Source organism: Poeciliopsis prolifica, unplaced genomic scaffold (assembly GCF_027474105.1).
Source record: "Poeciliopsis prolifica strain line A6 unplaced genomic scaffold, Auburn_PproV2 SCAFFOLD015, whole genome shotgun sequence".
NCBI lineage: Eukaryota > Metazoa > Chordata > Actinopteri > Cyprinodontiformes > Poeciliidae > Poeciliopsis > Poeciliopsis prolifica.
This window is the reverse complement of record NW_026562390.1, coordinates 6,793,634-6,819,947: the sequence shown is the minus strand read 5'-3', so window position 1 is coordinate 6,819,947 and position 26,314 is coordinate 6,793,634. Positions and strand designations below refer to the sequence as shown.

Here is a 26,314-nt window from a genome sequence, read left to right as displayed (position 1 = left end):
TCTGAAGTGAATGTGAAGCCAGGGATGAACTACGAGTGGCGTGATGTGAGAAAACTCTGATGAAAAACTGAGAAATATCCCTTGAATTCAGGAAATGTTCAGTATTTAGTAACCCAGAAGCTTGTGGCGCCCCCTGTCATCCTGCCGCCCTGCAAAGTGAGCCATATGGTCCCATATGACAATGCCAGTGAATTCAGATCTAAATGCAGCATGACTTTTCTTCCGCCTTTCTACTTCCCTCTGCAGCTCTGCACAAAAAGCACACGGCGTTGATGTGTTAAACTTCCTCCTTGAAGGCTCTCGCACACACTTGTCAGCGCATCCTCCCAACCCCCTCCCTCCCTCCGCTGCTCTGCCTCTCGGTATGTTCCTTTAAAAACCAGCGAGCCCACGCCTCGAAAAGCGGCTTGTTCCGGCTTGCCCCTGTACATATCTTTTATCCTTGCTCGCCACATGAAAATAGTGCCCCCCACCCCTCGATAGCTGCGCACCACCATTTATCTGCGCTCGGCCCACGAACAACAACCTCATCCATTAGCTCGGAGTGTGCATGATGCGTAGCCGCGCAGCAGCAGCAGCAGCGGCGGCGGCGGCTCCGTGCCAGTGCAGCCCGATGCTGCTGGCGGTGGAGAGTCTGAAGCGCAGCTCTGGCACCATCACCGCAGGCGGAGCGATACCATCATCTCCTCTGAGCGTTGTTTTGTGAAGCACAGGGTGTGAGGCTCAGAGTACCTGAGCTTCCGTCACGCGCGGTGGGAAAGACGTGCAGAGGAGCGCAACTGGACCAGATAGCGCTCCTACTTGTAGCAAATGCGCTGATAATGCGTTACCAGATTATTCTAGCGCCAGGAAGCATCTATCTTCTGCTGCTTTTTTGCGACCGATGAAGATTTTTTTTGTTGTTGTTGTGGGTGACCAGGAAATGTTTACTCTGATGTTTTGGTGTGCTTGAGGTAAGTGACTGACTGAGCGGAGCGCTACTTTCTCTTGTTGCTCAGATAGAGATGATACTTTTGTACTTCGGTTGCTTTTCAAACAGATCTAAGGCATAACACCTGCACTGCTTTTTCTTATCTGGTGCTGGTAGTTTTTTGTTGTTGTTCTATGGAGAATGAAGGAGTTTAAAATGTGAAAGCAACGTAAAACTAAAGCAGAGCTTGTGAAATGGAGGTGGAGATGGGGGTGCATAGCTCATCTCCACAAACGGCGAAATGCTCTGAATAACAACACTGTTGCTCTGAGCAGTTTTAAAATGCAAACCTAGTGTGAGATGTAGCAGTCTCGTCATAAAGTTAAATTTTGCTGCAGCTTGCCCTGTTGCAGGTTACTGTATAACCAGCTGATTTTCAGATGCATGCAAGCAACTTTGCATTTTGGTGTTCTCACCAGTCCTTTCTGATGTTGCATGTATAAGAATTGTTCATCACAGTTATAACAGTACACATTCAATTGTACTGCACTCCAAACAAGCAAGCACACAAAAAATTTTTGCTCTTTATTGACACCAGTAAATTTGTCAAAGTGGTTGATTATCTGTGCCTCAAGAGAATGTTTCAAACAATTGGTATTAAAGTTCAGCTTTTCGCATTATTGTGTACCTCCTGCTGCTTCCTGAATTACTTACAAGATCAACTTTGATGGCAGCTTGGGGGAAACTTGTTTCAGAGCTAACTGATTTTTTTTTTATAGCTCTGTGGTGTGGAGTGGGTGTGAGGTTTCAGTCTTGTGTTATGGTGCTACTTTTTACCATAATTCTGATTGTAGCTCATGGTGTTGAGGCGGTTGAGTGGGACGATGGAGGAAATCGTAAAGCCTTTTCGAAATACTACCTTTTGAAAATGATAAAAGTCTTGACTGATGACAAATATTTAGATTTTTTTTTTTTTAACCAAACAGACGCTTTCCAAAGAAATGGTTTCAAAATTGAAACTTTCAAATTGAAAGTGATTTTCATTTGACTGTATAGAGACACCACATCCCAAAACTCCAGTTCTCAGGGGCTGGCATTCTGCAAATTTTAGGCTTGTCCCTTCTCTAAGACACCTGAATGTAATGGCCACATTGTCTCCTCACCATGCAGTTTATGGTCAGATGAATGCTGGCATCATCTGCGGGTTGGAACGAGGACCTTCTTGCAATGAGAAAACAGTGCCAAAGTACAACAAAATCATTTCTCCTTTTGTTTTTCCTGAAACACTTCCCAAAACTGGGCTCCCAAATGTTGAAAAATGTCTCATGAGAATCAGTTTTTGTGGGAAACAGCGTTAGTCCAGTTTTGCAATTACATATGGGCTACATGGGCATAACAACAGTCCTCTCTTTCAAGCGCATGTAACATTTGGTGGCATAGTTTTATTTCTCTTTCTCTGTGTCCTTCTATTTGTTTTATAACAAATGCTTTGGAAAACAATTTATGAGACTTTATTTAGAGACTAACAGTTTCTGCAACTGCAGATGGAAACTTTAAGAATTGTGCTCGTCAGTCTTGATGGGTTGGTCTTTTACTCAATTTTAAGCCACAAATGAAATAACAATAAGAAGTCGTTCCTTGATTTCCATAAAGTGTATGTTGTTTGACGTAAAACAATTTGAATGTTCTTTTTCCAACAAAGATCTACTCAGTATTCTTTCCCTCGCGCAATTCCTCTGCTGTTCCAGGGTTGCTGCAGAGGTAACTGTGTCATCTCACTTCACTGAGTTCACAGAAATGCCAAAATGGAGTCAAAATTAAAATTTCATGACACAGACAACTGTCTGCCTGTAACCCAGAGTCAGTAGACAAGCGGGCAGTTCAGTCACCACAAAAAAAAATTTTGTCACTCTATTTTTCTGCCAAGCAAATATATGAGTAATACCAACAGCTTCTTATCCAAAGGAATATGAGTAAATGTTCCTGATTAGGAGTCACCATTTTAGCTTGAGCTTAACATATTTGAGGAAATGAGTGAAAATGAGAACTATCCTGACCTGTACGCTTTCAGGTGGTGGGAAAACATTCCAGTCTGGGATTCCAGTTTCAGGCTGAGTTGCTTCAGTGTTGAGGCTTTCACTGTGCATCTCCCTATTCAGACCAATTAAAGAAAAGATTCTTTTCATTTGACAGCATGATACTGCCACCACCATGTGACAAAGTGCTCAGACTGGTGTACAGCATTTGTTGCTTTCTGAATCAACTCTTTACTAATTGTGTTATTTCTAGAGAAATTGCTAGCAGCGGATTTTACTTTTAGCAATGTCAAAGTAATTGGGCTATAAACCCTGTATAATTGTATAATAAACCGCTCAACTTTGCCATTTGTGTGTCAATCACATTAAATTGCATTAAAATTTGCAGCCGTTATGTGACAAAATGTAAAAAAGAAAATCAGCATGTTGAATATTTTTGTATTTCTTCAGTTCAAGTGACAAAAAGTGATCTACTAAAACTCACTTCTGTCGCCATCTGAGATTTGCCAGAGGAAACCCCAGATTCCTCTCAGGAAGGTTGGAGGGGGATGAAGTGAAGACTCAGCTATCCTGAGCCAAATGATCACCGGCCAACTCTTGGCTGTAAAGACACAATATAGCCGGAGCCCACTCAGCAGTGTGGGTGTATTAGAATGCACCTGCAATTGCTTTCCTTTGAACAATTTCAGTAACATAATCAGCCAATTTGCTGTATTACAATGCAAATGTCACGTCCTCAAGCCAACTGGCCTGAACTGCAACACTCAGGTCGATTTCCTGGTTTTTAAATAATCTCTGTGTAAAGAGGATCTTGATCAGGAAGTTGTGGCTTGCTGCTGGTAAAATGCACACACCCACTTTTCGCGTCACAAGATTGAACGTTCTCACGAGGTTTATTCTGACATTTCCTACTTTCTAAGACATCGATAAAATAATGGGGCGCTTTAGAAAAACATGCGATTTTGTGCTTCACTTATAATGAATATGTGAGTCAGAGATACAGAGAAATAGATAGTGGTCCAGATTTGCGTGTGGTGCCCTGAAGAGGCAGCACAAGGGAGGAAGAATAGGTGGGTGCCAATGTGAATACCCACTCCTCCTCCTCTTCCAGGGTGCACCACTCCCTCAGTCTGCCAGAACACGCGCAGAAAGTTTCACAGTGAATCTCCCCACCCACAGCAATGCTCCTCAAAAGACCCCCTCTCTATCCTCCCGAGCTAGTTCTGTCACATGAGGGGTGAGCTCACGAGGGGTTCAGCACCTTGTGGGCTTCGGTGTTATATTTGGGCTCCTCACGGAAGGGAAATATGACGCGCGAGGACAGAGCGGAGCTGTCCACGCGGGCCACGGAGCTAGCGCTCGCGTGTCGAGGTGCCAAGTGTTCTGGAGGTGCGTATATGGTGCCACCGTTAAATATAAAAAAAAATAAAATAAAATAAATCTTTGCAAACTATTATGAAGCTATTAGCTTAAATGCGAAGTGCATCTATACACGTTTGGTTGCGTTTTGGACACGGGTTGCGTGAAGTGGGATAGTGCACAAGCTCAACTTCGCAATTTCCTCGATTTTCATTTCTCGTCTTTTAACGAAATGTTTGGAAAGCTTTTTATTATCGACATGCATTCCACACGGAAATCCCACCTCAGCCCTGGAACGATAAAAACCGGTTTTGTCAGTCGTTCAGGTGCGCTCCGCCTCCTCCTTCAACTTTCATTCTCTCCGTTCACGCGCGCTTCTTATTTTACTGGGCCGACATCGCTGAAAACAGTTCGAGGTGGTTGTTTTTGGCTTTCTTTGTCGTCTGCTCCACGAGGAGCAATAGCTGCGTGGGTTTGGTGAGCAGTTTGAACAGATGTTATGGACTATGAAAGCAACAGGTGCGGTTCACGGTCTGCGCGCGTGGTCCAGAAAGAGCAACTGTTCATGATGGCGCCTAAAAACTGCTGAGCTGTTTTTATGAATGTTTTTATTTTTGGGATGAAGCTGTGTGGAGGAGGTCAGTATCCACTTACATTAAGTGTTGTTATGAAATGACTAAATGCTTAATTTATATATATATATATATATATATATATATATATTATATATATATATATATATATATATATATAATATATATATATATATATATATATATGAATGAAATCAATTCTTTTAAAAGTACACTCATTAGCCCAGTGTTTCTCATGTTCGACACTTACAGCTCCTTGGACATTAATTTTTCATTATTAGATTATTATTTCTACATGCTAGACAACTTTGATGACACAAATGGCTTTAAAGTTGCTCATGTTGAATATTTTGCAGTGATTTTATTTTATTTTTTATATTTTTTCTATAGTAAGAGAACGTTTTATCTCATTGATTCCAATCTTAGCCGTTTCTTTTAATGTACACAATAATAAATGAAAATCTATGTCCACTGACCCATGTACAATATGCTGCGCTAAAGAACATATTGCCATATCAGCTTCTTAGACTTTTTTACAATAATCAATATTTTATTACGATATTACTGTGTAAATATTACTATTACTTATAGAAAATGCATTTCAAGACACATTTAATTCAGTTTGTATAATTGCTGTATGGTTTTGTCAAGTACGATTCACATTAAGTATGCAACGACTTGACAAGCAGTCCTGCTAATACTGATTTGCCAGATTATAAAAAATCTATTTTGACCATAAAAGTCAATACCAACAGCATCAGTCAGATAAAGTACATCTTGCTCCACAAAAGTTGTTTTATGAAGAAAAATCAAATGCGAAAGTGAAACAAATGCGTTTCCGCAAGAACATAGAAAATCACTAAACAGAATATGCCATAGGGGAAATGGAACAAGTCATTTCTTTAACAGAATGTCACTATATTCTGCAGATTGAAATAAAGATTTTACTTGGAAAATGCAGCAAATTCATAGCTTAAATCCTCACTCACTCAGAAAAAGTCATCATGTTGCACTTTCCAATGTTAAATGATACAGAGGTTTCAATTAATGTGTTCTTATTTCTTTAAATAAATAAATAGCACAATCGAATACAATTGCATTTCATATTTTCATTTTTTGTGTCCTGACGACATAGATAGAGTAGTGTTTTCTGTCAAATGTGAGGAGATCATAAAGCTGTCTCAGCTCTTGATGCAACACAAGCAGGAAGAGGCGCCTAAGAAATCAGTGCAAGTCCTTCACCTGTCCTTGAACCTGCATCCAAAATTATCCATAGTAACCAATTGTTGTTATGAGTGACAGGAGGAAGTTATTTGTAGGCACTGTTGTACAGCATGTAAGCTGGAAGCCGTGTCACTTTCAAGTTCTCTCCACTCTGTGCTTCCTCATCTGGCTGCTCTCTGATCTTCCTTATATCAAATAAAAAAGAAATAATTCAAATATCTTCTTAGTTTTAGAATGATGTAGAAATAAAAATCTCCAGGCTGCACTTCTTTAAATTCTCCTTTTGGAAAAATCTCATTTAATTTGACCTGCAAGAGTCTTATTTATTTATTTTTTTCTATTTTCTTACACGTGATGGTTTTGTTTTTATGATGTATCTAACGTTGGACTTGTTTAGTCTTGTTTTCCTTAGATGACCAAGGACAGTGTTATCCTTAGAACTGTCACTTGTTCTACACACATACACACACATGCACATGCACTATGGCTTTGAATAGAACATAGGAAGTGTTTGGAAACCATTGACATAAACCGATGGCCCAGCATCTAAAATTTCCCTGAAACAGGATCCTGATAAACGTTCAGTCCTGCTCATCTTCCTGCATTTTTCTGTCATCTGTTTGGTGTGGTATTCTGATTCAGTTTGCATCCAACACTCACAAGACAGGAGAAGATGGTGTATTTATAAAATGCAAAGTGGATGATCATGCGTCACCAATCCCACACTTCTAATCACTACACTATACTGTACTCAATCTCAGGCATTTATTTTTGGGTTCTCTTGCAGGTAATTGCTTCCTCTGGATTCAAGATGAAAATGTTAATGCATTTTAAAGTCTGTCAATAAAGAAAGCAGCTGTGTCCTTTATGCTTGTTGTGTTTCAATAACTTGCCGTTTTAAGCATAATTTACATGTGGATGGTGTGTTCAGAATGTCATTTAGTGCATTATTTGTTGGAAAATGGGTAACTTGCTGTGTGAGCATGCAACAAAAAATTGAAAATAACTCAACATTAATGCATCACAATTATTGCACTTAAAATCGATATCTTGACATAATCTGGAAAAGTGACCAAATGAAATCTTAACTTAAACTTCTCTGCTGCATTCCCCAGTGTTTTCGTTGGCACTGGCAAAAGCGTGCTGTGGCCAGGGCTCGTGACATGCATTCCCCCTGAGCTTGGTGACGCCTCCCTCAGCAGCACGGTGGCAGGATGCCGGTGCAGGCGGCCCAGTGGACAGAGTTTCTGTCCTGTCCCATCTGCTACAATGAGTTTGACAGCAGCGGCCACCAGCCCATCAGCTTGGGCTGCTCCCACACGGTGTGCAAAACGTGCCTGCACAAACTGCACCGCAAGGCCTGCCCCTTCGATCAGACGCCCATCAGCACGGACATTGACCTACTGCCGGTCAACTGCGCCCTGCTGCAGCTGGTTGGAGCACAGGTGAGGTTGTCCAAAAGAGCTTTGGTCTACATGAGTGATTTTCAGATGCTTGGCCTTTCAAGTTAAGAATGTTATGGACTTCTTGTATCTTAAAGGTCCCAGATGTTCATCCCGTGAGTCTGAGCAGTGCAGCGGATGTTGAGCATTATGACCTCTGCCGACTGTGTGTAGAAGAGCTGGCTCTCTACCTGAAACCTATCAGTGGTGCCAAAGGTACTGAATGTTTTCATGCCTATCTAACATCTGTAGAATCGTCTTGAAAAGAAACAGCTGCATTTTAGATCACAATGTATGTTGATATACTTAGAAATATTAGAGTAAAGAGTGCTGAATATAAATACATGCCACAAGTTTCAGATTCCTATTTGTAAAGAATTTTGAAATTGACAAGAAAGACTTCAGTCAATTTCTCAATTTTGTTAAAAAGCTGAGAAGGATGGTAAAATGGGTTAACGAGCCCACCTTTCCACATTTTTGCTTATGCTAATATATAGGGAGCGATGTATTTTTGGGTTAAAAAGAAACAGTAATTGGACTATCTCAAATAGCCATAAAATATATCCATGGAACTTCAGTGTTGCAGAGAAATGATAGCACACTTGAACATTTGCCATAGAGAATTAAAATCTCTTCATATTCAGCCTGCGGAGGCTGCTTGTAAAAGTTGGCATTCATACTTTCACACATCTCATGATGCTAGAAGCTTCTGTACTGTTTTGGTGCTTTGGGAACATTCAGCTTTATTTGAAAACACATCATGAAAAGTGAGACACACCAGTGGCTTCATGTTATTATTTGGATGCTTGAGACTTGATGATGTTATGGCTCTTAAGAGCCTGAGAAACAAAGTGCATATTAATTTAGAGTAGCTCAGTGAAAGTAAAAAGCATTTTGACTGAGACAACCTGTAGCAGAAGCGCACTCAACAGTTTTTTTGCATGCAATCTGCAGGTGTGGCGAACCTGAGTCCGAGCGTGCTCAGTAGACCTATGCAGAGAAAGCTGGTTACACTGGTGAACTGCCAGCTGGTAGAAGAGGAGGGTCGTGTGCGGGCAGTCCGGGCAGCCCGCTCACTGGGTGAACGGACTGTAACCGAACTCATCCTGCAGCACCAGAACCCGCAGCAGCTCTCTGCTAACCTCTGGGCAGCGGTGAGGGCACGAGGCTGCCAGTTTTTGGGTCCTGGTGAGTGTGTGTTTTCCAGTTACATTTTATTGCCACGAGAAAATCAATTTGAAGTGGGTTTTCTCAAAACAACATATTGTGAGCTGGTAAAGTCCCAACATGCTACACATGGTTTTTAGAAGTGAAGTTAAAATACTAATGTCTAATCTGTCATTCACTTGGGTCTGACACACGGAAACATTTGTTGCTACTGCAGTGTTCTCATATGAAAGTATGTGTTTTGCTGATAAGTCTAAATTACTTGTTGTACATCACCTCATTCAACTGTCAGCTGGTATTGGTACCTGGTGTCCTGTGATGATTACTCATAGGGCAGATTCTGACTGAGAACAAGTTTCTCATCATGATAACATAATGAGTTGAAAAGTCTGAGGACACCTGGTTGTGTTTTGAATGTCTTTTTGTCTCTCTTCACTCATGTAGAAATGTCAAGTATTTATTGTTGTCACACGTTTATGTAATTTTTGCAGCTTCAGCTGTGAGTCAGTGTGTCTGTCCTGAGCATATCTCTCTTCGTCTCTCTCTCTAATTCTCTTCTCATCAGCAATGCAAGAAGATGCACTGAAGCTGGTTTTACTAGCTTTGGAGGATGGTTCTGCTCTGTCTAGGAAGGTGCTGGTTTTGTTTGTGGTCCAGAAGCTTGAGGCCCGGTTCCCCCAGGCATCCAAAACCAGCATAGGCCATGTGGTGCAGCTGCTTTACAGGGCCTCCTGCTTCAAGGTACGGAAAAAGAAAAAAGTAAAAATTACAGTGAAAGATACAGAAAAAATATTAAATATGTGAACACAAACAATAAGCTACACTGTTGAGATGTCTATTTCAATAAAAAAAAAAAAAAACAAGGCCAAGGAATGGAAGATGCTCTTTTGTAATTCTTCCCCTTAGGATTTAGCTTTTCGGAGCTGTTTCCAATTTCAACACAATGTGTTGCCATATGAGAATACAAAAAAACCATTGACTAAAATAGTCTTTCAAAATTTAGGTGAATACCCAGTTTTTTAAATTTAATTTCTTCCTACTAAATCACATGAAATACTACTACTACAAAGCATTCATTTGCAATCAGGATATACGTTTCTGTAGATAAACCTTTGGTGTGTGTATTTCTAGAACTGTTATCTGATGACCGACGTGTTTGGCAGGGCAGAAATGCCAGCTACCTGTTCATGACATAACCTCAGACTATATTCGCGCCTCGTCTGGCAGGGCGGAGACAGACAGATGGTAATGAGATACAGAGGCAGAGAGATACACGCACCTAATTGCTGGGAAAAAAATGACAGGGGTGCAACTGGATCGCAGAAGCGATCCAATTGTGTTTTGGTTTTTGTTAAATGATGCCTGGCGGGGGAGTGTTCTGGTGTCTTATGATGATTACTCATAGGGCAGATTCTGAGAAGGGGAGAGTCCCTTCGTGTGATCAGAATTTGAGTTTGTGAGTCTGAGGACACCATAAACAAACACATGTGATTTCTCTGACATTTACTCAAAATGCCTTGGATTGCTTCTGAATTTTCAACTTGATATATATAACCACTTCAGTTCCCCTTTTTCCAGCTGTGTGTGCAAAGCCTGACAAAAATAATAATCTGTGGTTTTCTTTTTCCCTCACAACATTCTGTGTTCTTAACATCAGGTGACTAAGCGGGATGAGGATTCCTCCCTAATGCAGCTGAAGGAGGAGTTTCGAACGTATGAGGCGCTAAGGAGAGAACATGATGCTCAGATTGTCCACATTGCCATGGAGGCAGGCCTTCGAATTTCTCCTGAGCAGTGGTCCTCTCTCTTATATGGAGACCTAGTCCACAAATCACACATGCAGTCCATAATTGACAAGGTAATATTATTGTTGATATCTCTAACGAGCCTGAAGATGATTGACATATTTATTTGCACATTAGCACAGATGTGTAAAACCTTTTCAATAAATTCATCTTTATAACCTTATATTGGTAAAAATGAATCAGTTTCACTTAAACTTTATGTGAAATTATGCCACTGAAATAAGATATTTCGTGAAAGACTTTCCTGATGAAGGCAGTGTGGTCATACTTGATGTAGACTGTCTGCAACACACACATTTGACCCCTCTTTTAAAGACATTCTTTCTTGGATTTATCCTTTGTGCTGCAGTTGCAGTCTCCAGAATCGTTTGCAAAGAGCGTTCAGGAACTGACGATTGTTCTACAGAGGACGGGAGACCCAGCCAATCTCACAAGCCTTCGACCACACCTAGAGCTACTGGCCAACATAGACCACAACCCAGGTACTTTCCCTTTTTCAGATGTTTGCAACTTATTTTCTCTTCAAAAAATGAAATTTCTTTCTGTGATTCTCTACAGTTTAGTTAATATCTATAAAATAAAAAAAAATGCAGTTTGTCTGTTTAAGCTTGATATATAAATTTAGTCAGCATTTATATTTGAATACTAAATTAGTAAGATAGCTGCTTGGGAAAACCTCAGAAATTTGATTATTACTTTAATTATGAATGTAGATCCCCGGCCTGGCTAATAAAAAGGGCAAGATTTGTAATCTGCAGTTTACATCTTAACCACACATTCAACAAAGGCTGACCTTTGACACTTTCTATAAAAAGAAAAGACCTTGCTGACATTTGGAGCAGATGTGCAAGACAAGACTTCTAGCTTTAAACTCAAACATCTCTAACAAGCCTGAAGTAGATTGATCATTTTATCTTGTATTGTGCCTTCTCAATATGTAGTTCAATATTTATTAATATTAATATTTACATATTTATTTTTGTACTTTACAAACATTCTCTTAGAGTCCTTATCTTCCAAACCAATCAAACATTAATCTGTCTTCAGATGCCCCTCCACCGTCCTGGGCAGAGCTGGAACACGTGATGCTGGCTGTAAAGCTGGTGGTTCATGGACTGGTGGAGTTCATACAAAACTTCAGCAAAAAGAGCCATGAAACCCCTCAGGTATGCTGATACACCAGATTGATGCCATTGTGCTTTTAATGTCTCCCTGCTGCTGACTGGACCACACTTTGTTCCTCCTAGTTAAAGGAAATGAAACAATTTCTGGTAACAAACAGCACAGCTGTTAATTATTATTGTGCGAAAACAGCACAGTAATTATAAACAGTTTGGAAACGGCACAGTTATGACTCAGATGTTACTGTATTCTTTATAAATATATGCACCATGCCTTAACTAAGGATGCTGGTCAGGTACAATCTTTAAAGTATGGAAATATGTGGAATTTGCTTTTATGATTCTTCCTGGTCTGAATAAGTAATGAAAATAACAAAATGTCTAAATAGCACAATTCTCTTTACATTAACATTTGATTGGTATTCTTTATGTCTAAATTTTCAAATTTAAACTTGATTTTTTGTTTTATCAAGCAGTTTTATTGTTTTAATTTTTCAGATTACAACAGAAATAGTTTTTCTCCCTGAGATTTGAGCTTTTCTTCACATTTTTCTTTAAGCTAATGGTTTGGATGTACCCACATTTTTTCAAAAAGGGCAGAAAGGAGCTTAGATGTGAAAAAAGAATAATAATTTTACAAGGCTGTTGTTTTTGAGTTACTGAAAGAGTGAAGCCATCAATAAACATTCAGTAATTAAACATTCAGTAATTAAAATTTTTAGGGGCAGTTGGCTGTTTTTGTTGGCAGATATAGCTGCTAAGATCAGATCTTTAGGCAGAAATATGTGTGTTTTTAAAACTGGGTCTAGTTTTGATGTCAATGAGACTTTTATTTTTACATTTTTTTTTTTACAAACACAATGAAGGTATAAAAATTGTACAATCTGCTTTAAGGAATCTGTTGAGGATACTTTGTGTTACAAGCTTATAAATGAAGTTGATTTAGCTAATCCGAAATGGATTTGTACTCAAATGTTTAGAAAATCTTCAAATAAGTCTTCAAAAGTGTGAAATTCCAAAAAGGCAAATGTGCAGAAACCATATATGTTCATCAGTATTAATTTGTGGTAAGATGTAGTTTTTGTTTTGTTGTTTTGCATGCTGCAGCCCCAGGTCAACAGCAAATATAAGACCAGCATGTGCAGAGATCTTCGTCAGCAGGGAGGCTGCCCCAGAGGAACCAGCTGTACATTTGCGCACACGCAAGATGAGCTGGAGAAGTGAGATCTATCAAAGGCTGCAATGTCACTTTCACTGCATTATATATTTTTATGTACAAAAAAAACCAATAACGTTGTCCTCCTTCTCTGCACAGATTCAGATTGAGGAACAAGAAGAGCAGCAGCGTGGTTCGGCCATTTTCTTTAGCCAGCAAAGGCCTCAAAGATTCAGAAGAAAACATGGAGGAAGCTTCCAGCCTGACAAACCCGCTGCTGATCTCTCGAGGGTCAGGCGGTGTGGAAGAACTGAAAAGAGCTTTGACGAATGGAGCCAGTGGGGCTAACGGGCCTAACAGAACCAAATCAGGGTCCACCGAGCTGTACGAATATTACTCTACTTGATGAATGAACATGCAAGTTGATGTGGAGATAATCTCATATTAATTTTTTATGTTCTTGTGTTCTTTTCGATCATTAGGAAGCCCATGTCCCCTCCCAGGACTCCAGTCAGCCACTCTTCAGCTTCCTCTCCTTTAAGTTCTGCAGGTGGTGCTGATGTCAGCGCTCCTCTTCCTCGACATGGTCAGTTCATTATCTCCTCTCCTCACCCTTCTCAGGCATCAGAGCTATACTACCAGGAACCTCACCCTGGTTATGACACGGGGCACTTTCAGCCGAACTGTGAGTCATTCTTCAAATAAATAAATTAATTAATTAATATGTATTTCTACTACTGCTTTTAAAGAGATTAACCATTTCATGCCTTCTTTTCAGCAGGTTCTTACTATCCATCTGCACTTCACCCTCCTCACAAATCCTGCATGGCTCGCTTCCTGCGTTCCTCCAATGTCCAGGAATCCTCGCTGCCGCCTTCATCTAGTGTTTCCTCTTACCCCAACGACCCCCAGGCTCCTCACCCAGCCTCTTCCCCTTCCTCTGGGTTTCCCCCGAGAGACCAGATGGGAGCCCCCACCTTCCATCCCCATCCAGGACAGGGTCAATACAGACATTTGGCTCCTGTGCATGGTGTTTATGCTCCTCTTTATGACAGCAGGAGAGTATGGAGGCCTCAGGTGAGACTTAATGTCTACTGTAAATAGAAAACTCAATGACGTACAAAATGCAGTACCCATTTTGCACATCATTCTAAATGAGTGCTGTGTGTTCTGCTCTGCGTGAGTTATTATCTGACTACTAAAGAATTACATTATATACTGTTTCCTGCTTGAGGTTTTCTTGTTGTCATCCCTAAATAAAGTGCGGCAGCTACTTTTTGACAGTGTGACAAATACATTTAGCATTTTAGCTACAGCTTAAAGAACCCAAAAGTCCATCAGCAACCATTATGAACAATGTGGAGGTGTGTTTAACTCTGATCAGCTGGAAAGCCTTTTCAATTGGAATCAGTGGCATGTAATCCTGAAATATAAAATATTCTTGAGGGTTTGTGGGTGGATTGTGTTTTGCAGATCCTTCTGAGTTTGATTAGAAATATTAAGATTAATTTATTTGCATCGACATGTAGATGGGTACTGTGCATGCAAGATATAAAAGCATCAGTAAAGCTCCTGTAAAAAAAATAAAAATCAGTTTTGGAAATTATTACTTGAAGCATCAGTTTTTCACATCCCAAGATACTGAAATGAATATTTACTAAATTATAAACAAACAAGTAAAAAATAAATATTTGGAAGGTAATTTGATTCTTTTCTGTTCATGATGTAGGAAATCATTTTGGACCAAACTTCAGTGTTTTTATTTACTGCCAGATTTTGCTAAGATGAAATATATCGGTAGGCAAACAATGACATAATACTCAACTGTGTAGTATAATTTCTTCACTTTGTCTCAGTACATGAATCAAACAAGTCTACATTTATTTAGTCTAAAAATCCATGACTTGTGAAAGAAGGGTGTCCTGTCTGATTTTCCCATCTATGTGTCTAAAATGAGTCGGATAGTGACATGGGTATCCTATTGATCAAAGTCCAAAGATGCATAACTTTGATGGATACCGTAGTAATTAGTCTCTGTTAGGTTGTAACCTTTGGAATAAGGTCAGTCAAGCTTTAAACTACCTTAGGAACATTGCACTGAGGAGTGTTCAGGTAGTACATTATGAATGAACTGCCAGTATGCCATGCAGCACCTCGACATGAAGGCAGGAAAAGAGAATCAACAACCATGTTCTCACCATGCGCTCTAATGCCCCATTACGTGCAAGTGGCACCAATCTGTTCTTTTAATGCAGTTCTAGTCTGGTTGGAAGGGGTGTTAAAAACATCAAAAGAATTTCTGTTAATATTGTCTTTGCTTTGCAAAGTTTTCTGTTGTGTGTTCATAAAACGTGTCTTCTCTTGACTGTAAGAGCTTTAGATTAGAAGTGAAAGAATTGAACAGAACATAAAACATTCTTGTGAAAAAGAACTGGTTCAAAGAAAATTTTTGAAGGAACTTCAGAAAACATTGAGAAACATTAATATTGACAACCTTAAGTGACGAGGTAGAGTCCTGCTCCTTGGAAACTTTTGTGTAGTAATGTTCAACTTGATTATTGTGTAACTTGTTTAATGATTGCCTTTGTAGCTGTACCACAGAGAGGACGCCAGGAGTAACTCACTGCCTCCAGAGGTTCTTCACTCCTCTGTCTACCAGCCTCCACTCAGGGAGCGATTCAACTCTCTAGACAGTAACTATTGCTCTGGAGCGGAGCACCGTGCTGGGCTGCACAGGGTATGTTAAATAATTCACATGATGTCCGGTATAAATCCTCATTTCAGTCTGGTCTCAGAAATGTGTGCTCACTTATCAGAGTCCACTGTTACTTCTGCTCCACATAGATCCATTGTTGATTCACGGGTGATGCTGTAACCCCAGGGCTTAATTTTCTTATTCTTCATTAATGTGTAACTCTGTAACTGGTAATTTCTATGAAGCTTCTTTCAATCAGAAATGATAAAAAATCAGACCCACACATTGCTGCAGTTGGTGGTCGACAAGACGGTGCTGTAGGGTTCACTAGTGAAGCTACATTTCTGTGTCAGGAGGAAGAGAAGTGAGTGGGTGAAGCAGAAACATATCTGGGTGAGAAGTGGGAGGACCACAGAGTGGGCTGGAGCCACATGCTGCAGAAATGTGACTGAAAGGGAAAGGTAGAGATGAGTTGATAAACGGGTGTAAGAAAACTGAAAACCCAAAAGAGAAATTTGCAATAAATCTGTTTACTGTCATATATATATGCAATAATACCAAGACACAAAACAATCCTTAAAATTGGTTCCGACAAATTTATATTAACAAGAGAATAAAAGTGATGCATTAAAAACATAAATCACCTAAAATGTTACTTTAATCTAAGCTGAAACTGTATTAAATATAGATCTAAAAATGCAAAGAGCTTGCTTTGCATCACTTTGCTGTCAACATGTTGAAATATGAGTTTCATTACAAATATATATATGCAAATATATATTCTCGGTTCTCGCTCTTCTCTTCATTATGTTTCCTGTCTGATCTGCTGCTGCTTCAGGACTATGGACGGGTTCCTCTGGGACATGAGGATCTATTTAGACAGAAGCAGGAACACTGGACTCACATCCACCACCATCACAATCCCAACAGGCACTCCCAGTCTTCCCCCATATTCACCCCTGATCTTGGAGCAGAGGTAGGAATCAGATGCCTATGATATAAAAAGGGATTTTTTATATCATAGGCATGAGTATTACTATGACCATTTTAATGCACAATGTATGAAAAAGATGACCAGTCTTTTGATCAAATATTTATACATTTTGCTACTTCAAATGTGATTGTATTTAACTTCTGCGTTGTGAAACGTGCACTTGCTGCTCCCCCCAATGCTACTTAAGAGGGAGGTGGTTGCCTAGCAACTGTGCAGGCAGATATCATAGCAATGCACGGTCCTGGTGTATGTGTGGGTGTGTGTGCGTTTCTGAGAGAGCAGAGACTTCTCTGAGCAGTGACTCAGGCATTCAGATGAATAAAGCTTTGTTTAACAGCTTTTGGGATGGATTTTTTGTGAACACACACTGTAAAATGGGACAGTTACCAAACCAGTGACAGCTTTTCAAATGTCAATTCAAATTAGACAAATTGAGTTACCTCTGGTTGTCTTACAAAGAAAAAGTTTATTAAATTTTGACCCATAGTCACCTCAATGCAACCTTAATGTGCTTTTCAGTTGTTTTCACTTGTTAAGTTTGATATTAAAGTTTCAAACATTATTTAAAAGTAGGCTTCAGATATTTTACAGCAAAGCATTGTTATAGTTCAGCAGATGAGCATTTTCAGCAAGGTGTACAAGTTTTAGTATTCCTAAAGCAGGACTGTTTGTGTTTGTGCAATTACTCCCCCCTCTGGAAGCAGGAGTAATTGCACAAATGTTTTAAAATAAAACAGAAACTTCCACAATTCCAAGCAAATTCTCACAGATTAGAAGCATTCATACCTCTTTATTAATCACCACAGACTACAATAAATTTTGCGATGAGTTATAGCAATTTATAGCTAGCAGGCTAATTCAAAGTGGAGCATAATTGTGAAACAGGAATGTGACAGTTCACGATTTAAATTTTTTTATTACAAATAAAAAAGTCTGAAAATTGTTGCTTGATATTTGCATATTATGTGATTTTGTTTCTCAATTTTTCTATAGCATGTAGAAAGCAGTGGAGGTCAGTGTATGGCATGTAGGTTCAGGGGCGAGGACAGTTTGGCCCGTTACTCTCTGTGGTCCTGTGGTTCTGCCGGGCCCAACCTTAGCCCCTTTGAGCCTGAACCTCTCAAACACGCCCCAGCTCACTCCCATTCCCGCTCGGAGCATCTGGTGAGATTTACTTCACAATGTAGAAAGCTGGTCCTGATTTAATGCTTCCAGATAAAATCTAGACTTGAATGCTAACATTTTCAATTGTGCTCCTGTGTTTGTTGTTCAGGAACTAGACTGTATTGAAGGGGGCCAAGGTGTTGTTAGCGGCACAGGAAAACGATTGCTGCACTCGTTGGATCACTACCCACGTTTGAAAGAGGAAGATCCAATCATTCCCTTCAGTGAGGCGCCCATCATCTCAAAGTGGGGTGCCATTTCTAGGGCATCACGCACAGGCTATCATACCACTGACCCCGTCCAAGCTACGGCCTGCCAAGGCAGCGCCAGCACCACAGCAATAAACTTCAAAGGTGACGAGAAACATGAGAGTTGTCGAAAGGAAACAAAGACATTCCTAATTTAGTCACTTCTTAAATGACTTGGTTTTAATATAATCTTCCTGAATGAAACCAGCCAGTTGTTCTTTAGGACAGTTTATGTACTGTTAACTACAGCTATTACACATACAGTCTTCATCATGATATTTATCATGGTATTACTTTTCTCATAATTTTCTGACAGATTACAACTACCACTTTGATCACGGCGACTATAGGTGGAACTCCAGAGGATCAGACTCCTCTAGCCACTCCAGTTTCCTCGAGAGGTATAGAATTACAACACTTTGTCAGCTACGCTTGCAAAGAAAACAAAATGTTAGATTTGTTTCATTCAAGAAAATTTATAATGTTTGCATTTGTTTGCAATAGTGAGCATCTTTGTGCATCGGAGCTGAATGACCATCGATCTTCAATAAGCAGTGGAGAGAAAATTGTGTTGGACCACCTGCAAGCCCACCAGACAACCTTCCAACAGGATCAAAACCGAACAGAAAGTGAATCTGACCCGGATCGAGACATTGAGCTTGAACTGCGAGTGCTTGACATGGAGGATTCAGGGCACCATGAGATCAAGTCTCAGGTGAGTCTGGGTGCTTAGTCTCCTGTTAGCTAAACTGGGTTCATTTACAGTGACTCATAAGGAGCCATGTTAACTCTGAAGGAGCTGCAAAGATCCACGGCTCAGGTGGGAGAATTATTAGTCATGCATTCCACAAATTTGACCTTTGTGAAAGAGTGGCAATAAGAAAGCCTCTGAAGAAAGCTGAATACTGACAAATCTGGAAAGAAAACTTCCTAAAGCCTGCAAAAGACTTAAGCCTGGGATGTAGGTTAACCTTGCAGATGGAAAATAACTCTAAACATACAGCCAGTGATACAATCAAAATGGTAGAATTAAAGTGCACCTTTGTCAGTACAAATACATGACATTACTGTAAAATTTTCTTTCCAAAAAATGTTAAACATGTAGCCATTTTCTTCCATTTTAGCATTATCTTTTACTTTGTGTTTATCTATCACATAAAATACAAACAATTTGTTATCCGATTTGTGGCTGGGTTGTATGATCCAATGATGAAGAAGGTGGATACGTTTTCAAGGCATTGTCTATTAAGCTTCACATTGACTTGATGAATGTATGTTATTAATTTTTAAATGAAGAGATGAAAATTAAAATCTAAATCTGAGTAGGTTCATTATTCTTATGATCTTTCCCTGTTAGGAGTGTTTAGATCTGTCCAGCCCCGAGTCTCAGGATGCTTCCCACCTCCTCCCACCTCCCTGCTCATCTCCTCTGTGCTCCTCCCCTGTAGAAGAGCACATCCAGTCAGAAAGTGTACTGACAGAGAAAATCGATCCACTCCATCTAAAAAAGATGGCCTTTAGGTAAAATCTCAACAGAAGTACCGTTAAGGCACATGCTATAAAACTAAGCAAAAATCTACAGTTGTTTTAAACCTGTCATCTTCCCTTGCCTCCTTTTCTTCAATTCTGCTTTTTTGAATTTGGGAATTTCTAGGAAATCTCTGTCTCCAGTAGGGCTGGGATCAGGAAGCCTGGGCATCAGGAAGCTGGTGTTACGAACCGGACCTCCACAACATCGCGACTCCTCCACCAGGACTCATCCTGAGACGCCTGGGAAGGAGATGCTGCTCAATTGAAGCTAAAAAAAACACACAATCTGTCCTGCACTGATCGAGAGCTGAGTCACTTCTTCTCAAACAAGAATCTTTTACAACAGGGAATTCTCCTTTTGTTTTTTTCAATTTGAATAGGTGAAGGTGTTTTTTGACATCTAACCAATCACCTAACAGAACCTTTGACATGCGGTGATTTACGTGACTGAAGCCAATAATCTTCCATAGCTTCACTCGTGGACTTGGGGGACTAAATTTGTTATGCTCCAGTAAATTCTACATTTATTTACAGTGTATCCAATAATATGTCATGTTTTCACCACATTTCTAAATGTGTGGTTGCTTCTTAGCGTGTGCCTTTGAAGAATTACTTCCCGTAAAAGAAGGCATCAATGAGAATTTATGATCTGTACAGCTTCTAGTAGGATAATTTATTCTCTTTTAAATCTCAAAACGTTGGTCAGTTATTTTCTGCCTTTTTTCAGTATTTCCTAGTATTTTGTGTTTGCTGTCTCTCTGGACAGCTTCATGTGGCCACAGCTTTGTGCCATTTGGCAAAGTGGACTTTTTACATTTTTCTGTGTCTCTTTGTTCCATAGTATGCCTTATTTCAAAGAAAGGGATAGAAAACATAACAAGATGTGCTGTGAGACAGACTGCTTCAGGAGATACTGTCTATCCGCAGTTATAACCCTCAAAGGACTCTTTCAACAAAGCTATTAATAAACTGTTGTTGAGCACATAGAAAACACTTTATTTCAACATACAATCCCTGGAGAAAGGGTTTTCTTGCAAAGATGTTTGTTTATTTGAAGGATTCTTTTTATTTTTGCACGTGTAGTTTTTGTCCTCGGTAATTTGATCCCATCAGATCATAGCCTAACTAGTGCATTATGAATTTATAATTTCTGACAAGTGAAACAGAAATTCTAAATATTATATTAAAAACTAATTCACAAAAAACAATCGGGCTGAACTGATCAGGTTTTCAGATTGAGGGTATTTCTAAAAAATTGAGAAAGTACTCAGCTAATTTAGCCAATATTTAAAGTACAAAGAGAAAATCTCAAATCCACTGATAACATGACTTTTAATGAGTCATAAGACATTTATACAGACCTCTGACTGTCACAGGACACGGTACCTGTTACAAACCCGGTTTGTATATATTCATTGATGGTTGTATATTACATAATTTAATTTAAGTCATGCATAGCTTTCTTTTTGTAGAAATTCTTTACAATTACCTTTTTCCAATGCCAGCATTCTTGCACTTATAAACAAGGACATTGATTTGCTTTTGAAGCAGAAACGATCATTTACGTAAACATAAATCAGTAAAAGGCACAAAGAAACTGTGCAGAGAAACAGTAGTGCAAACAGTGGCCTCTCTTTCCTTGGTTTTATGAAATCAACCTCCCTATTGAGTTGTTGATTTTGCTCATGAAATTATAAAATGTATAAAAAAAATGCTAATTTTGTAACCCAGTCCATTTTATCTGCTGTCTGTACAATAGTCACAATTTGTGCTGGATGTTTTAAAAGCTGAAGTCAACAAAAGAAAGAGGAACACCACCTGTTGTTACTTCACGCTAAATCAACTGTTTAACTTCTCCAAAACATTTGGATAATTCTTGTTTTAGTGACGCTAACTTCTGTGAAGTTGTACGTTGAGGTATTTTTGTATCTGGATCTTTGTTTTTCATGTTTGCTCTCTTGTCGATTGCTGGCTTTGAGGTCGGTTCGCTATGACCTGCTGTACTGGAGTTAACAGTTGACTTCCATCCACCGAGATCCCCTCAAGTCTGTTTAAATTATTTCTGAAGGGAATTAAGTGAAATTATATTAGAAATGTTTTAGGCTTAGATGGTAATTTCCTCTAAAGTTCTCTCTTTTACAGTGTGGGCCAGATGTTTAAGTCATTAATCACAGATTTATTTTGGACTTTTATTGATGCATTTCAAGAGTTTCCACTTTGGACTTTGGAACTAATAATTTCAACTAATTATAAAAACAAGTTCAAAATGAGATCTTCAGGATGCGAGAGATTCATAAATCTTACATCATTTAAATTGATCTGGTATGATAAATTATGCATGTCTCACACATGCAACTGTCAGGCAGTTTGAGGTAAACTTATCTAAATGTTTGGCCACTCTTTTCATCAGAAACTGTATTTAGAATTCAGAAACTGCAATTTTATTTTTAACCACAGTTAATTTTCCTGGTTGAAATCAGACCTAGTCCAGAACCTTAATGTTAGCTTGTTTTAGTCATTCTGAAAAAAATTTTACTCCATGTTTCAAAGCACTTAACTGTGACACAAAATGTTAACAGATTAAAAGAATATTGTTTTTTATGTAGTTTTAAAATGGGAGGGTCAGGATAATATTTCGGTTCTTTACAAGGGTTTAACCTAAACTCGATTGACAGTTGGTAGATTATACTTTTGAGCCTAATCAGTGATAGAAAACATCTAAATTGAATAATATCTGATAGGAACAGTGGTCGAATAACCAGCTTCAACTTGTTCAACTTACTAGAGCACTCTTATTAGTGGGCTTAAGTTTAACCCTGATTGCTCTTGAGGAAATCCTAAATAAATGCAAACTTCTGCTCCCAAATTTGCTTTTAAAATTCAATGAAGTTGAAGAAATGCTGTATTAAAAGACCAAAATTAATGAGATTTTTTGCTTTACGTTCTGACCAACAATGTAGGTGTAGCTGCACTGTGTTTAAAATATAAAATGAAGACCTGGAGACTCTGGTTGTTTCCACCCCTGTCACTCTACCTGACGATTTAACTTTTAAGCCTTGTACGGTTATTTCCTGGACGTAAAAGATGAGGGCTGGCGCAGACTGACATTTTAAACAAGCTTGGCTAGCTGTGGTCTCTCTGCTTCTGTTTACAACTTCTCCTTTGAAGTCATGTAAAGTTAAGTGCCATGTCCTTTATAGTACAATTAGTCCCTGCAGTCCTCTTGACGGCTTATTAAAACTCCTTACTCAGAAGCTGTGATATTCTCAGAGGTTACTGACTTCTGAGAAATGCTCCTCTTGAAGTTGTGTTTTGATCCACTGGAGGAGATTCAGTCCTTCATTTATTAATCACTCAGGGAGTCCTTCAGTTGGCCTTTTCTATACTTGTCTCCGAATGATCCTTTCACCCAAAGCTGATTGTGGTGATGAAGAGTCAATGATGTTATTCCCAACATTTACTGGTGTTTTCTTTTTATCCTCTCAGTATCAATATTAGCTCTGCTTTGAATATCAATGAAAAAAGGGCTGGGCACATATGGGACTGTTTGCAAAGGAGTTATTGTGAGTATTGAGTCAAAGTGTTTGTCTATGAAGTTTCCATGGAGCCCTGCTGGCTAATTGCACTGGACAAATCTGCAGCGCACCCCCCAGTCAGCCCACCCTGCATCCCGTGACATGCATGCGACACGGACGGCCCCTCTTGTGATTGCAGAGGAGTACCAATGATTCTGTAGTTGTGATACAACACACCCAGCGCTGTAAGAGTTCTGCACATGCCCACTGTGTGGCCACGTCAAGTGCTGAAGTTTGTTTGCAGCGTCTTATTTGCTTGCTCTGAAAATTGAATATTGTTTATCAGCGACTTTCTTAATATTGTTGATATTAAAACCACATTTGGTTGTTGTGTTATTTTTTTCCTTCTCAATATTTTTGAAGTTTGCTCATTTTTGTTAAATTTATGAGTTTTCTGTAACTTTTTTTTTAAATCAGACAATAAAGTGTCTGAATATTTTCAATTATATGGGGGAAAAAAAATCTTGTTCGTTGATTGTGAAACATAATGAACTGATGTTTGAAGTATTCATGTCTGTATTAGACATTTTATTTGCAAATCTATTGTTCGATTGAAATGTAAATGAATTTTTTAAGAGATGGTACACATCTGTCATTGTTTACAGTCTGGCACCATCATTAGATGGAGTTGTAGTATTAACACTCATTTCTACAGCCTGTGATAATCAGATTTATTGAAATGTTCCAAATTCTTGGGGCAGTTGTGCAATGTCTCAGAGCAGAGAAGGTCTGATGCTTCTGAGACAAAATCTCTTAAAACGTCCCAAAAATGAATAATACTGTTACGTATTCCATTTATTTCCTCGGAAATATCGCATTGTGAAAGGTTTCCCTTTTACTTACTGTATTTGTAATGCAGATCTGGAGTAAAGTCTAACCCTATGGTGGTGATGATGATTTATGTGCTATTAATAATTGATAAAGCAGTCTGTGTATTGTTTTACTGACTGACTGATTATTTTCTGTGTTTTTCTGGCTTGTTCAGCGGCATTGCACTGACCTAGAGACTGGCTGAGCAGGAAACCACTCCTGTATTGCACTGAGTGTTATAATGAGGAACATTAGAGTATATGGAACTGCATGCTTTAATAAACTGAGAGCTGTGAAACCCTTCTGTGTGTTTGTAAGACGGTGTGTTATTTTCATCTCTTGACAGTTTAGCAGTTATCAGTGGATTTTCTTAAGTGTATGTTTGGATGATTCTTTTTACTATAGCACATGAACATTTCTTGGTAGGATTTAAAAAGGTGAATTATAGGTTTTTAAATCTCACTGTATTATTCAAGCTAAGCTTAATACAAAAAATTAAAACCAGAAACTTCTGGTTTCATACAGAAGAGGAAAAAAGACAGATACAATTCTGACAGTGCAAAAGAAGAATACTCAGAAGAACACTGCCAGAAGTACACAGAAGATTCTGAAGGAAGACTGTGGACCGGAACTGTGCATGTAAATCACCTGACACGGATCTGGCAAAACACACATAACAGGAAAAGTGAAGTAACAATGCATTTAATCAAGACTTCATTTTAATTGTAAAATTTTTAACTGACTCAAACCTAGATGCAACAAGCGTTTGGATTTGACATTTCAGTTGATGGGCACTTGAATGAAAGTATTTTATTTTTGATATCTTGCCACTTCCAGGTCATAGACGAAATTCTAAAAATAGGGTTTCTTTTAAAACTGCATGCTAAAAATAGTTTTCTTGACCTGAGTTTGATTTTTATTTATTTTTTCAGTTAAAATGTTCAAGAATGTTGTACTGCTACTTCATCCATGTGTCACTAAACAACAGTCTCCTTACCGGCTGGACAGGAATGGCCAGCATGACCAAAGCTCAAGGTGAAACGTAGGTGTGTCCACACTAGAGTGCGCTGTGATTTGGTGACAGGGCAAAAGCAGACTCTTTCACTTTGACAGCAGAACTGTGATGTTAATATATTATTTACTTCACAATCAAATTGCAGCTGATTAAATTTTTTTCACGCTATTTATTTCATTTTTTGCGATTCTTTGATAATACTGCAGGTTCAACAAGGTGATTTACTTGTGAGGAGAAATTACAATTCACCAAAAGGATTCACTTTTGGTGAATTGTCTCTTTCAAAAAAATGTAACTGTGAAAAAGGGCTGCACAGGTAGCACTGTTGCCTTGCAGCAAGAAGGTCATGGGTTCGATTCCCAGCCAGGGGTCTTTCTGCACGGAGTTTGCATTTTCTCCCTGTACATGTGTGAGATCTGACTGGGTACTCTGGCTTCCTCGCACAATAGATTTACACTGTTAGGTAAATCAGCCTCTAAATTCTCCCAAGTGTGTTTGTCTTGTGTGTTTCTGACTGGTGACCTGTCCAGGGTGTAAGATAGGCACCAGCAATCCTGAGCATCATCTTTATAAGAAACTGTTAAATTCAACATTTACTTTAATTTGGGATTATTTTTTCTGGTAAACAAAATTTTCCTGCTGAAGACTTGAGGTGAGGGGTAACATTCTTTCATGTGACCAAGAAGCATCTAATCTCAGGTCATCGAGGCCACCGCCTCACCTCACTTGGCTCAGCAGCACTCTGGGTACGGGATTGAGGAGCGCCAGTATGCGCATGCGCAGTGTAGGTGTCAGCGGGTTGGTTGGGCTTGTGTTTACAGCTCTCCTGGATGCTGCTCGCTGCCGATGTTCTCGAGAAAGTGCAATGCCCTGTCAAACGCCATTGGAATAAACAATCCGTGGACTTAAAGGTAAGCGGGTTTGCTTTTGCACATGCTTAATATTTTCAAAGCCGGAAGTGACTGTCACATTTGTTTTGAGGATAAGCGCCTGTTTGTTGGTGCGAACTGCCTGGGTTAGCACTGCTAACAGGCGTTAGCTCAGCAGCCATAATAAAGTAATGGCCTGTGAGGCTGTGGCCAACGCCAGCAAGTCAGCTGGGTTAATTCAGGAAATACTTGCGAACGCTTGAACGTAGCAGTTTACATTACTTACGTTGCGGTGACGGGATAGCGTGCCCAAATGGTAAACGTGTAATGAAACATTTGAGTTACGTGAAGTCGATTTTTGCTGTTGCTATCTTAGCTAACGTTAAGCAGATTGGTGATGGCTAACAAACTGAAGCGATAAGTTAACATCAGAGGAGGCGAGGCTCACCCAACATTATCAAACAGAAACTGTTTGGTTTTTGTTCAGATGACTGTTTCATCTGAACAAAAGGGTTTCAGGTTAAAGACTCTATGTTGTTTTCTTCGTTGTATTAATTATCTTCTCAATATATCTGCTGGATATTGCACGGAGGATTTAAAA

General features: G+C 39.3%; 2 protein-coding genes across 8 annotated transcripts in view; both read left to right on the top strand.

The window, feature by feature from the left end:
- The first annotated feature begins 384 nt into the window (after positions 1–384).
- Positions 385–24,133, top strand: rc3h2 (ring finger and CCCH-type domains 2). 5 transcript variants are annotated; one of them, XM_055040298.1, is made up of 20 exons: positions 385–953; positions 7,238–7,567; positions 7,663–7,780; positions 8,519–8,752; positions 9,297–9,472; positions 10,389–10,589; positions 10,886–11,018; positions 11,584–11,702; positions 12,765–12,877; positions 12,973–13,197; positions 13,296–13,498; positions 13,595–13,890; positions 15,404–15,550; positions 16,347–16,484; positions 17,496–17,666; positions 17,776–18,019; positions 18,231–18,315; positions 18,419–18,629; positions 19,272–19,435; positions 19,569–24,133. In XM_055040298.1, exons 2-20 carry the CDS (start codon positions 7,337–7,339, stop codon positions 19,708–19,710), a joined length of 3,351 nt encoding a protein of 1,116 aa, XP_054896273.1. In that variant the 5' UTR covers positions 385–953; positions 7,238–7,336; the 3' UTR covers positions 19,711–24,133. The 5 variants fall into 5 exon arrangements, with proteins under 5 accessions (XP_054896273.1, XP_054896270.1, XP_054896274.1 ...); XM_055040295.1 differs by having other exon boundaries at positions 13,592–13,890; XM_055040299.1 differs by having other exon boundaries at positions 13,592–13,890; positions 19,363–19,435; positions 19,569–19,656.
- Positions 24,134–25,651: 1,518 nt separating this feature from the next.
- Positions 25,652–26,314, top strand: part of LOC129366452 (rab GTPase-activating protein 1) — a 63,206-nt gene continuing 62,543 nt past the window's right edge. For all 3 annotated transcript variants that reach the window (XM_055040303.1, XM_055040302.1, XM_055040301.1), the window contains exon 1: positions 25,652–25,755. The gene's annotated coding sequence lies outside the window, so the exon portion shown is untranslated. The remainder of the gene's footprint in view (positions 25,756–26,314) is intronic.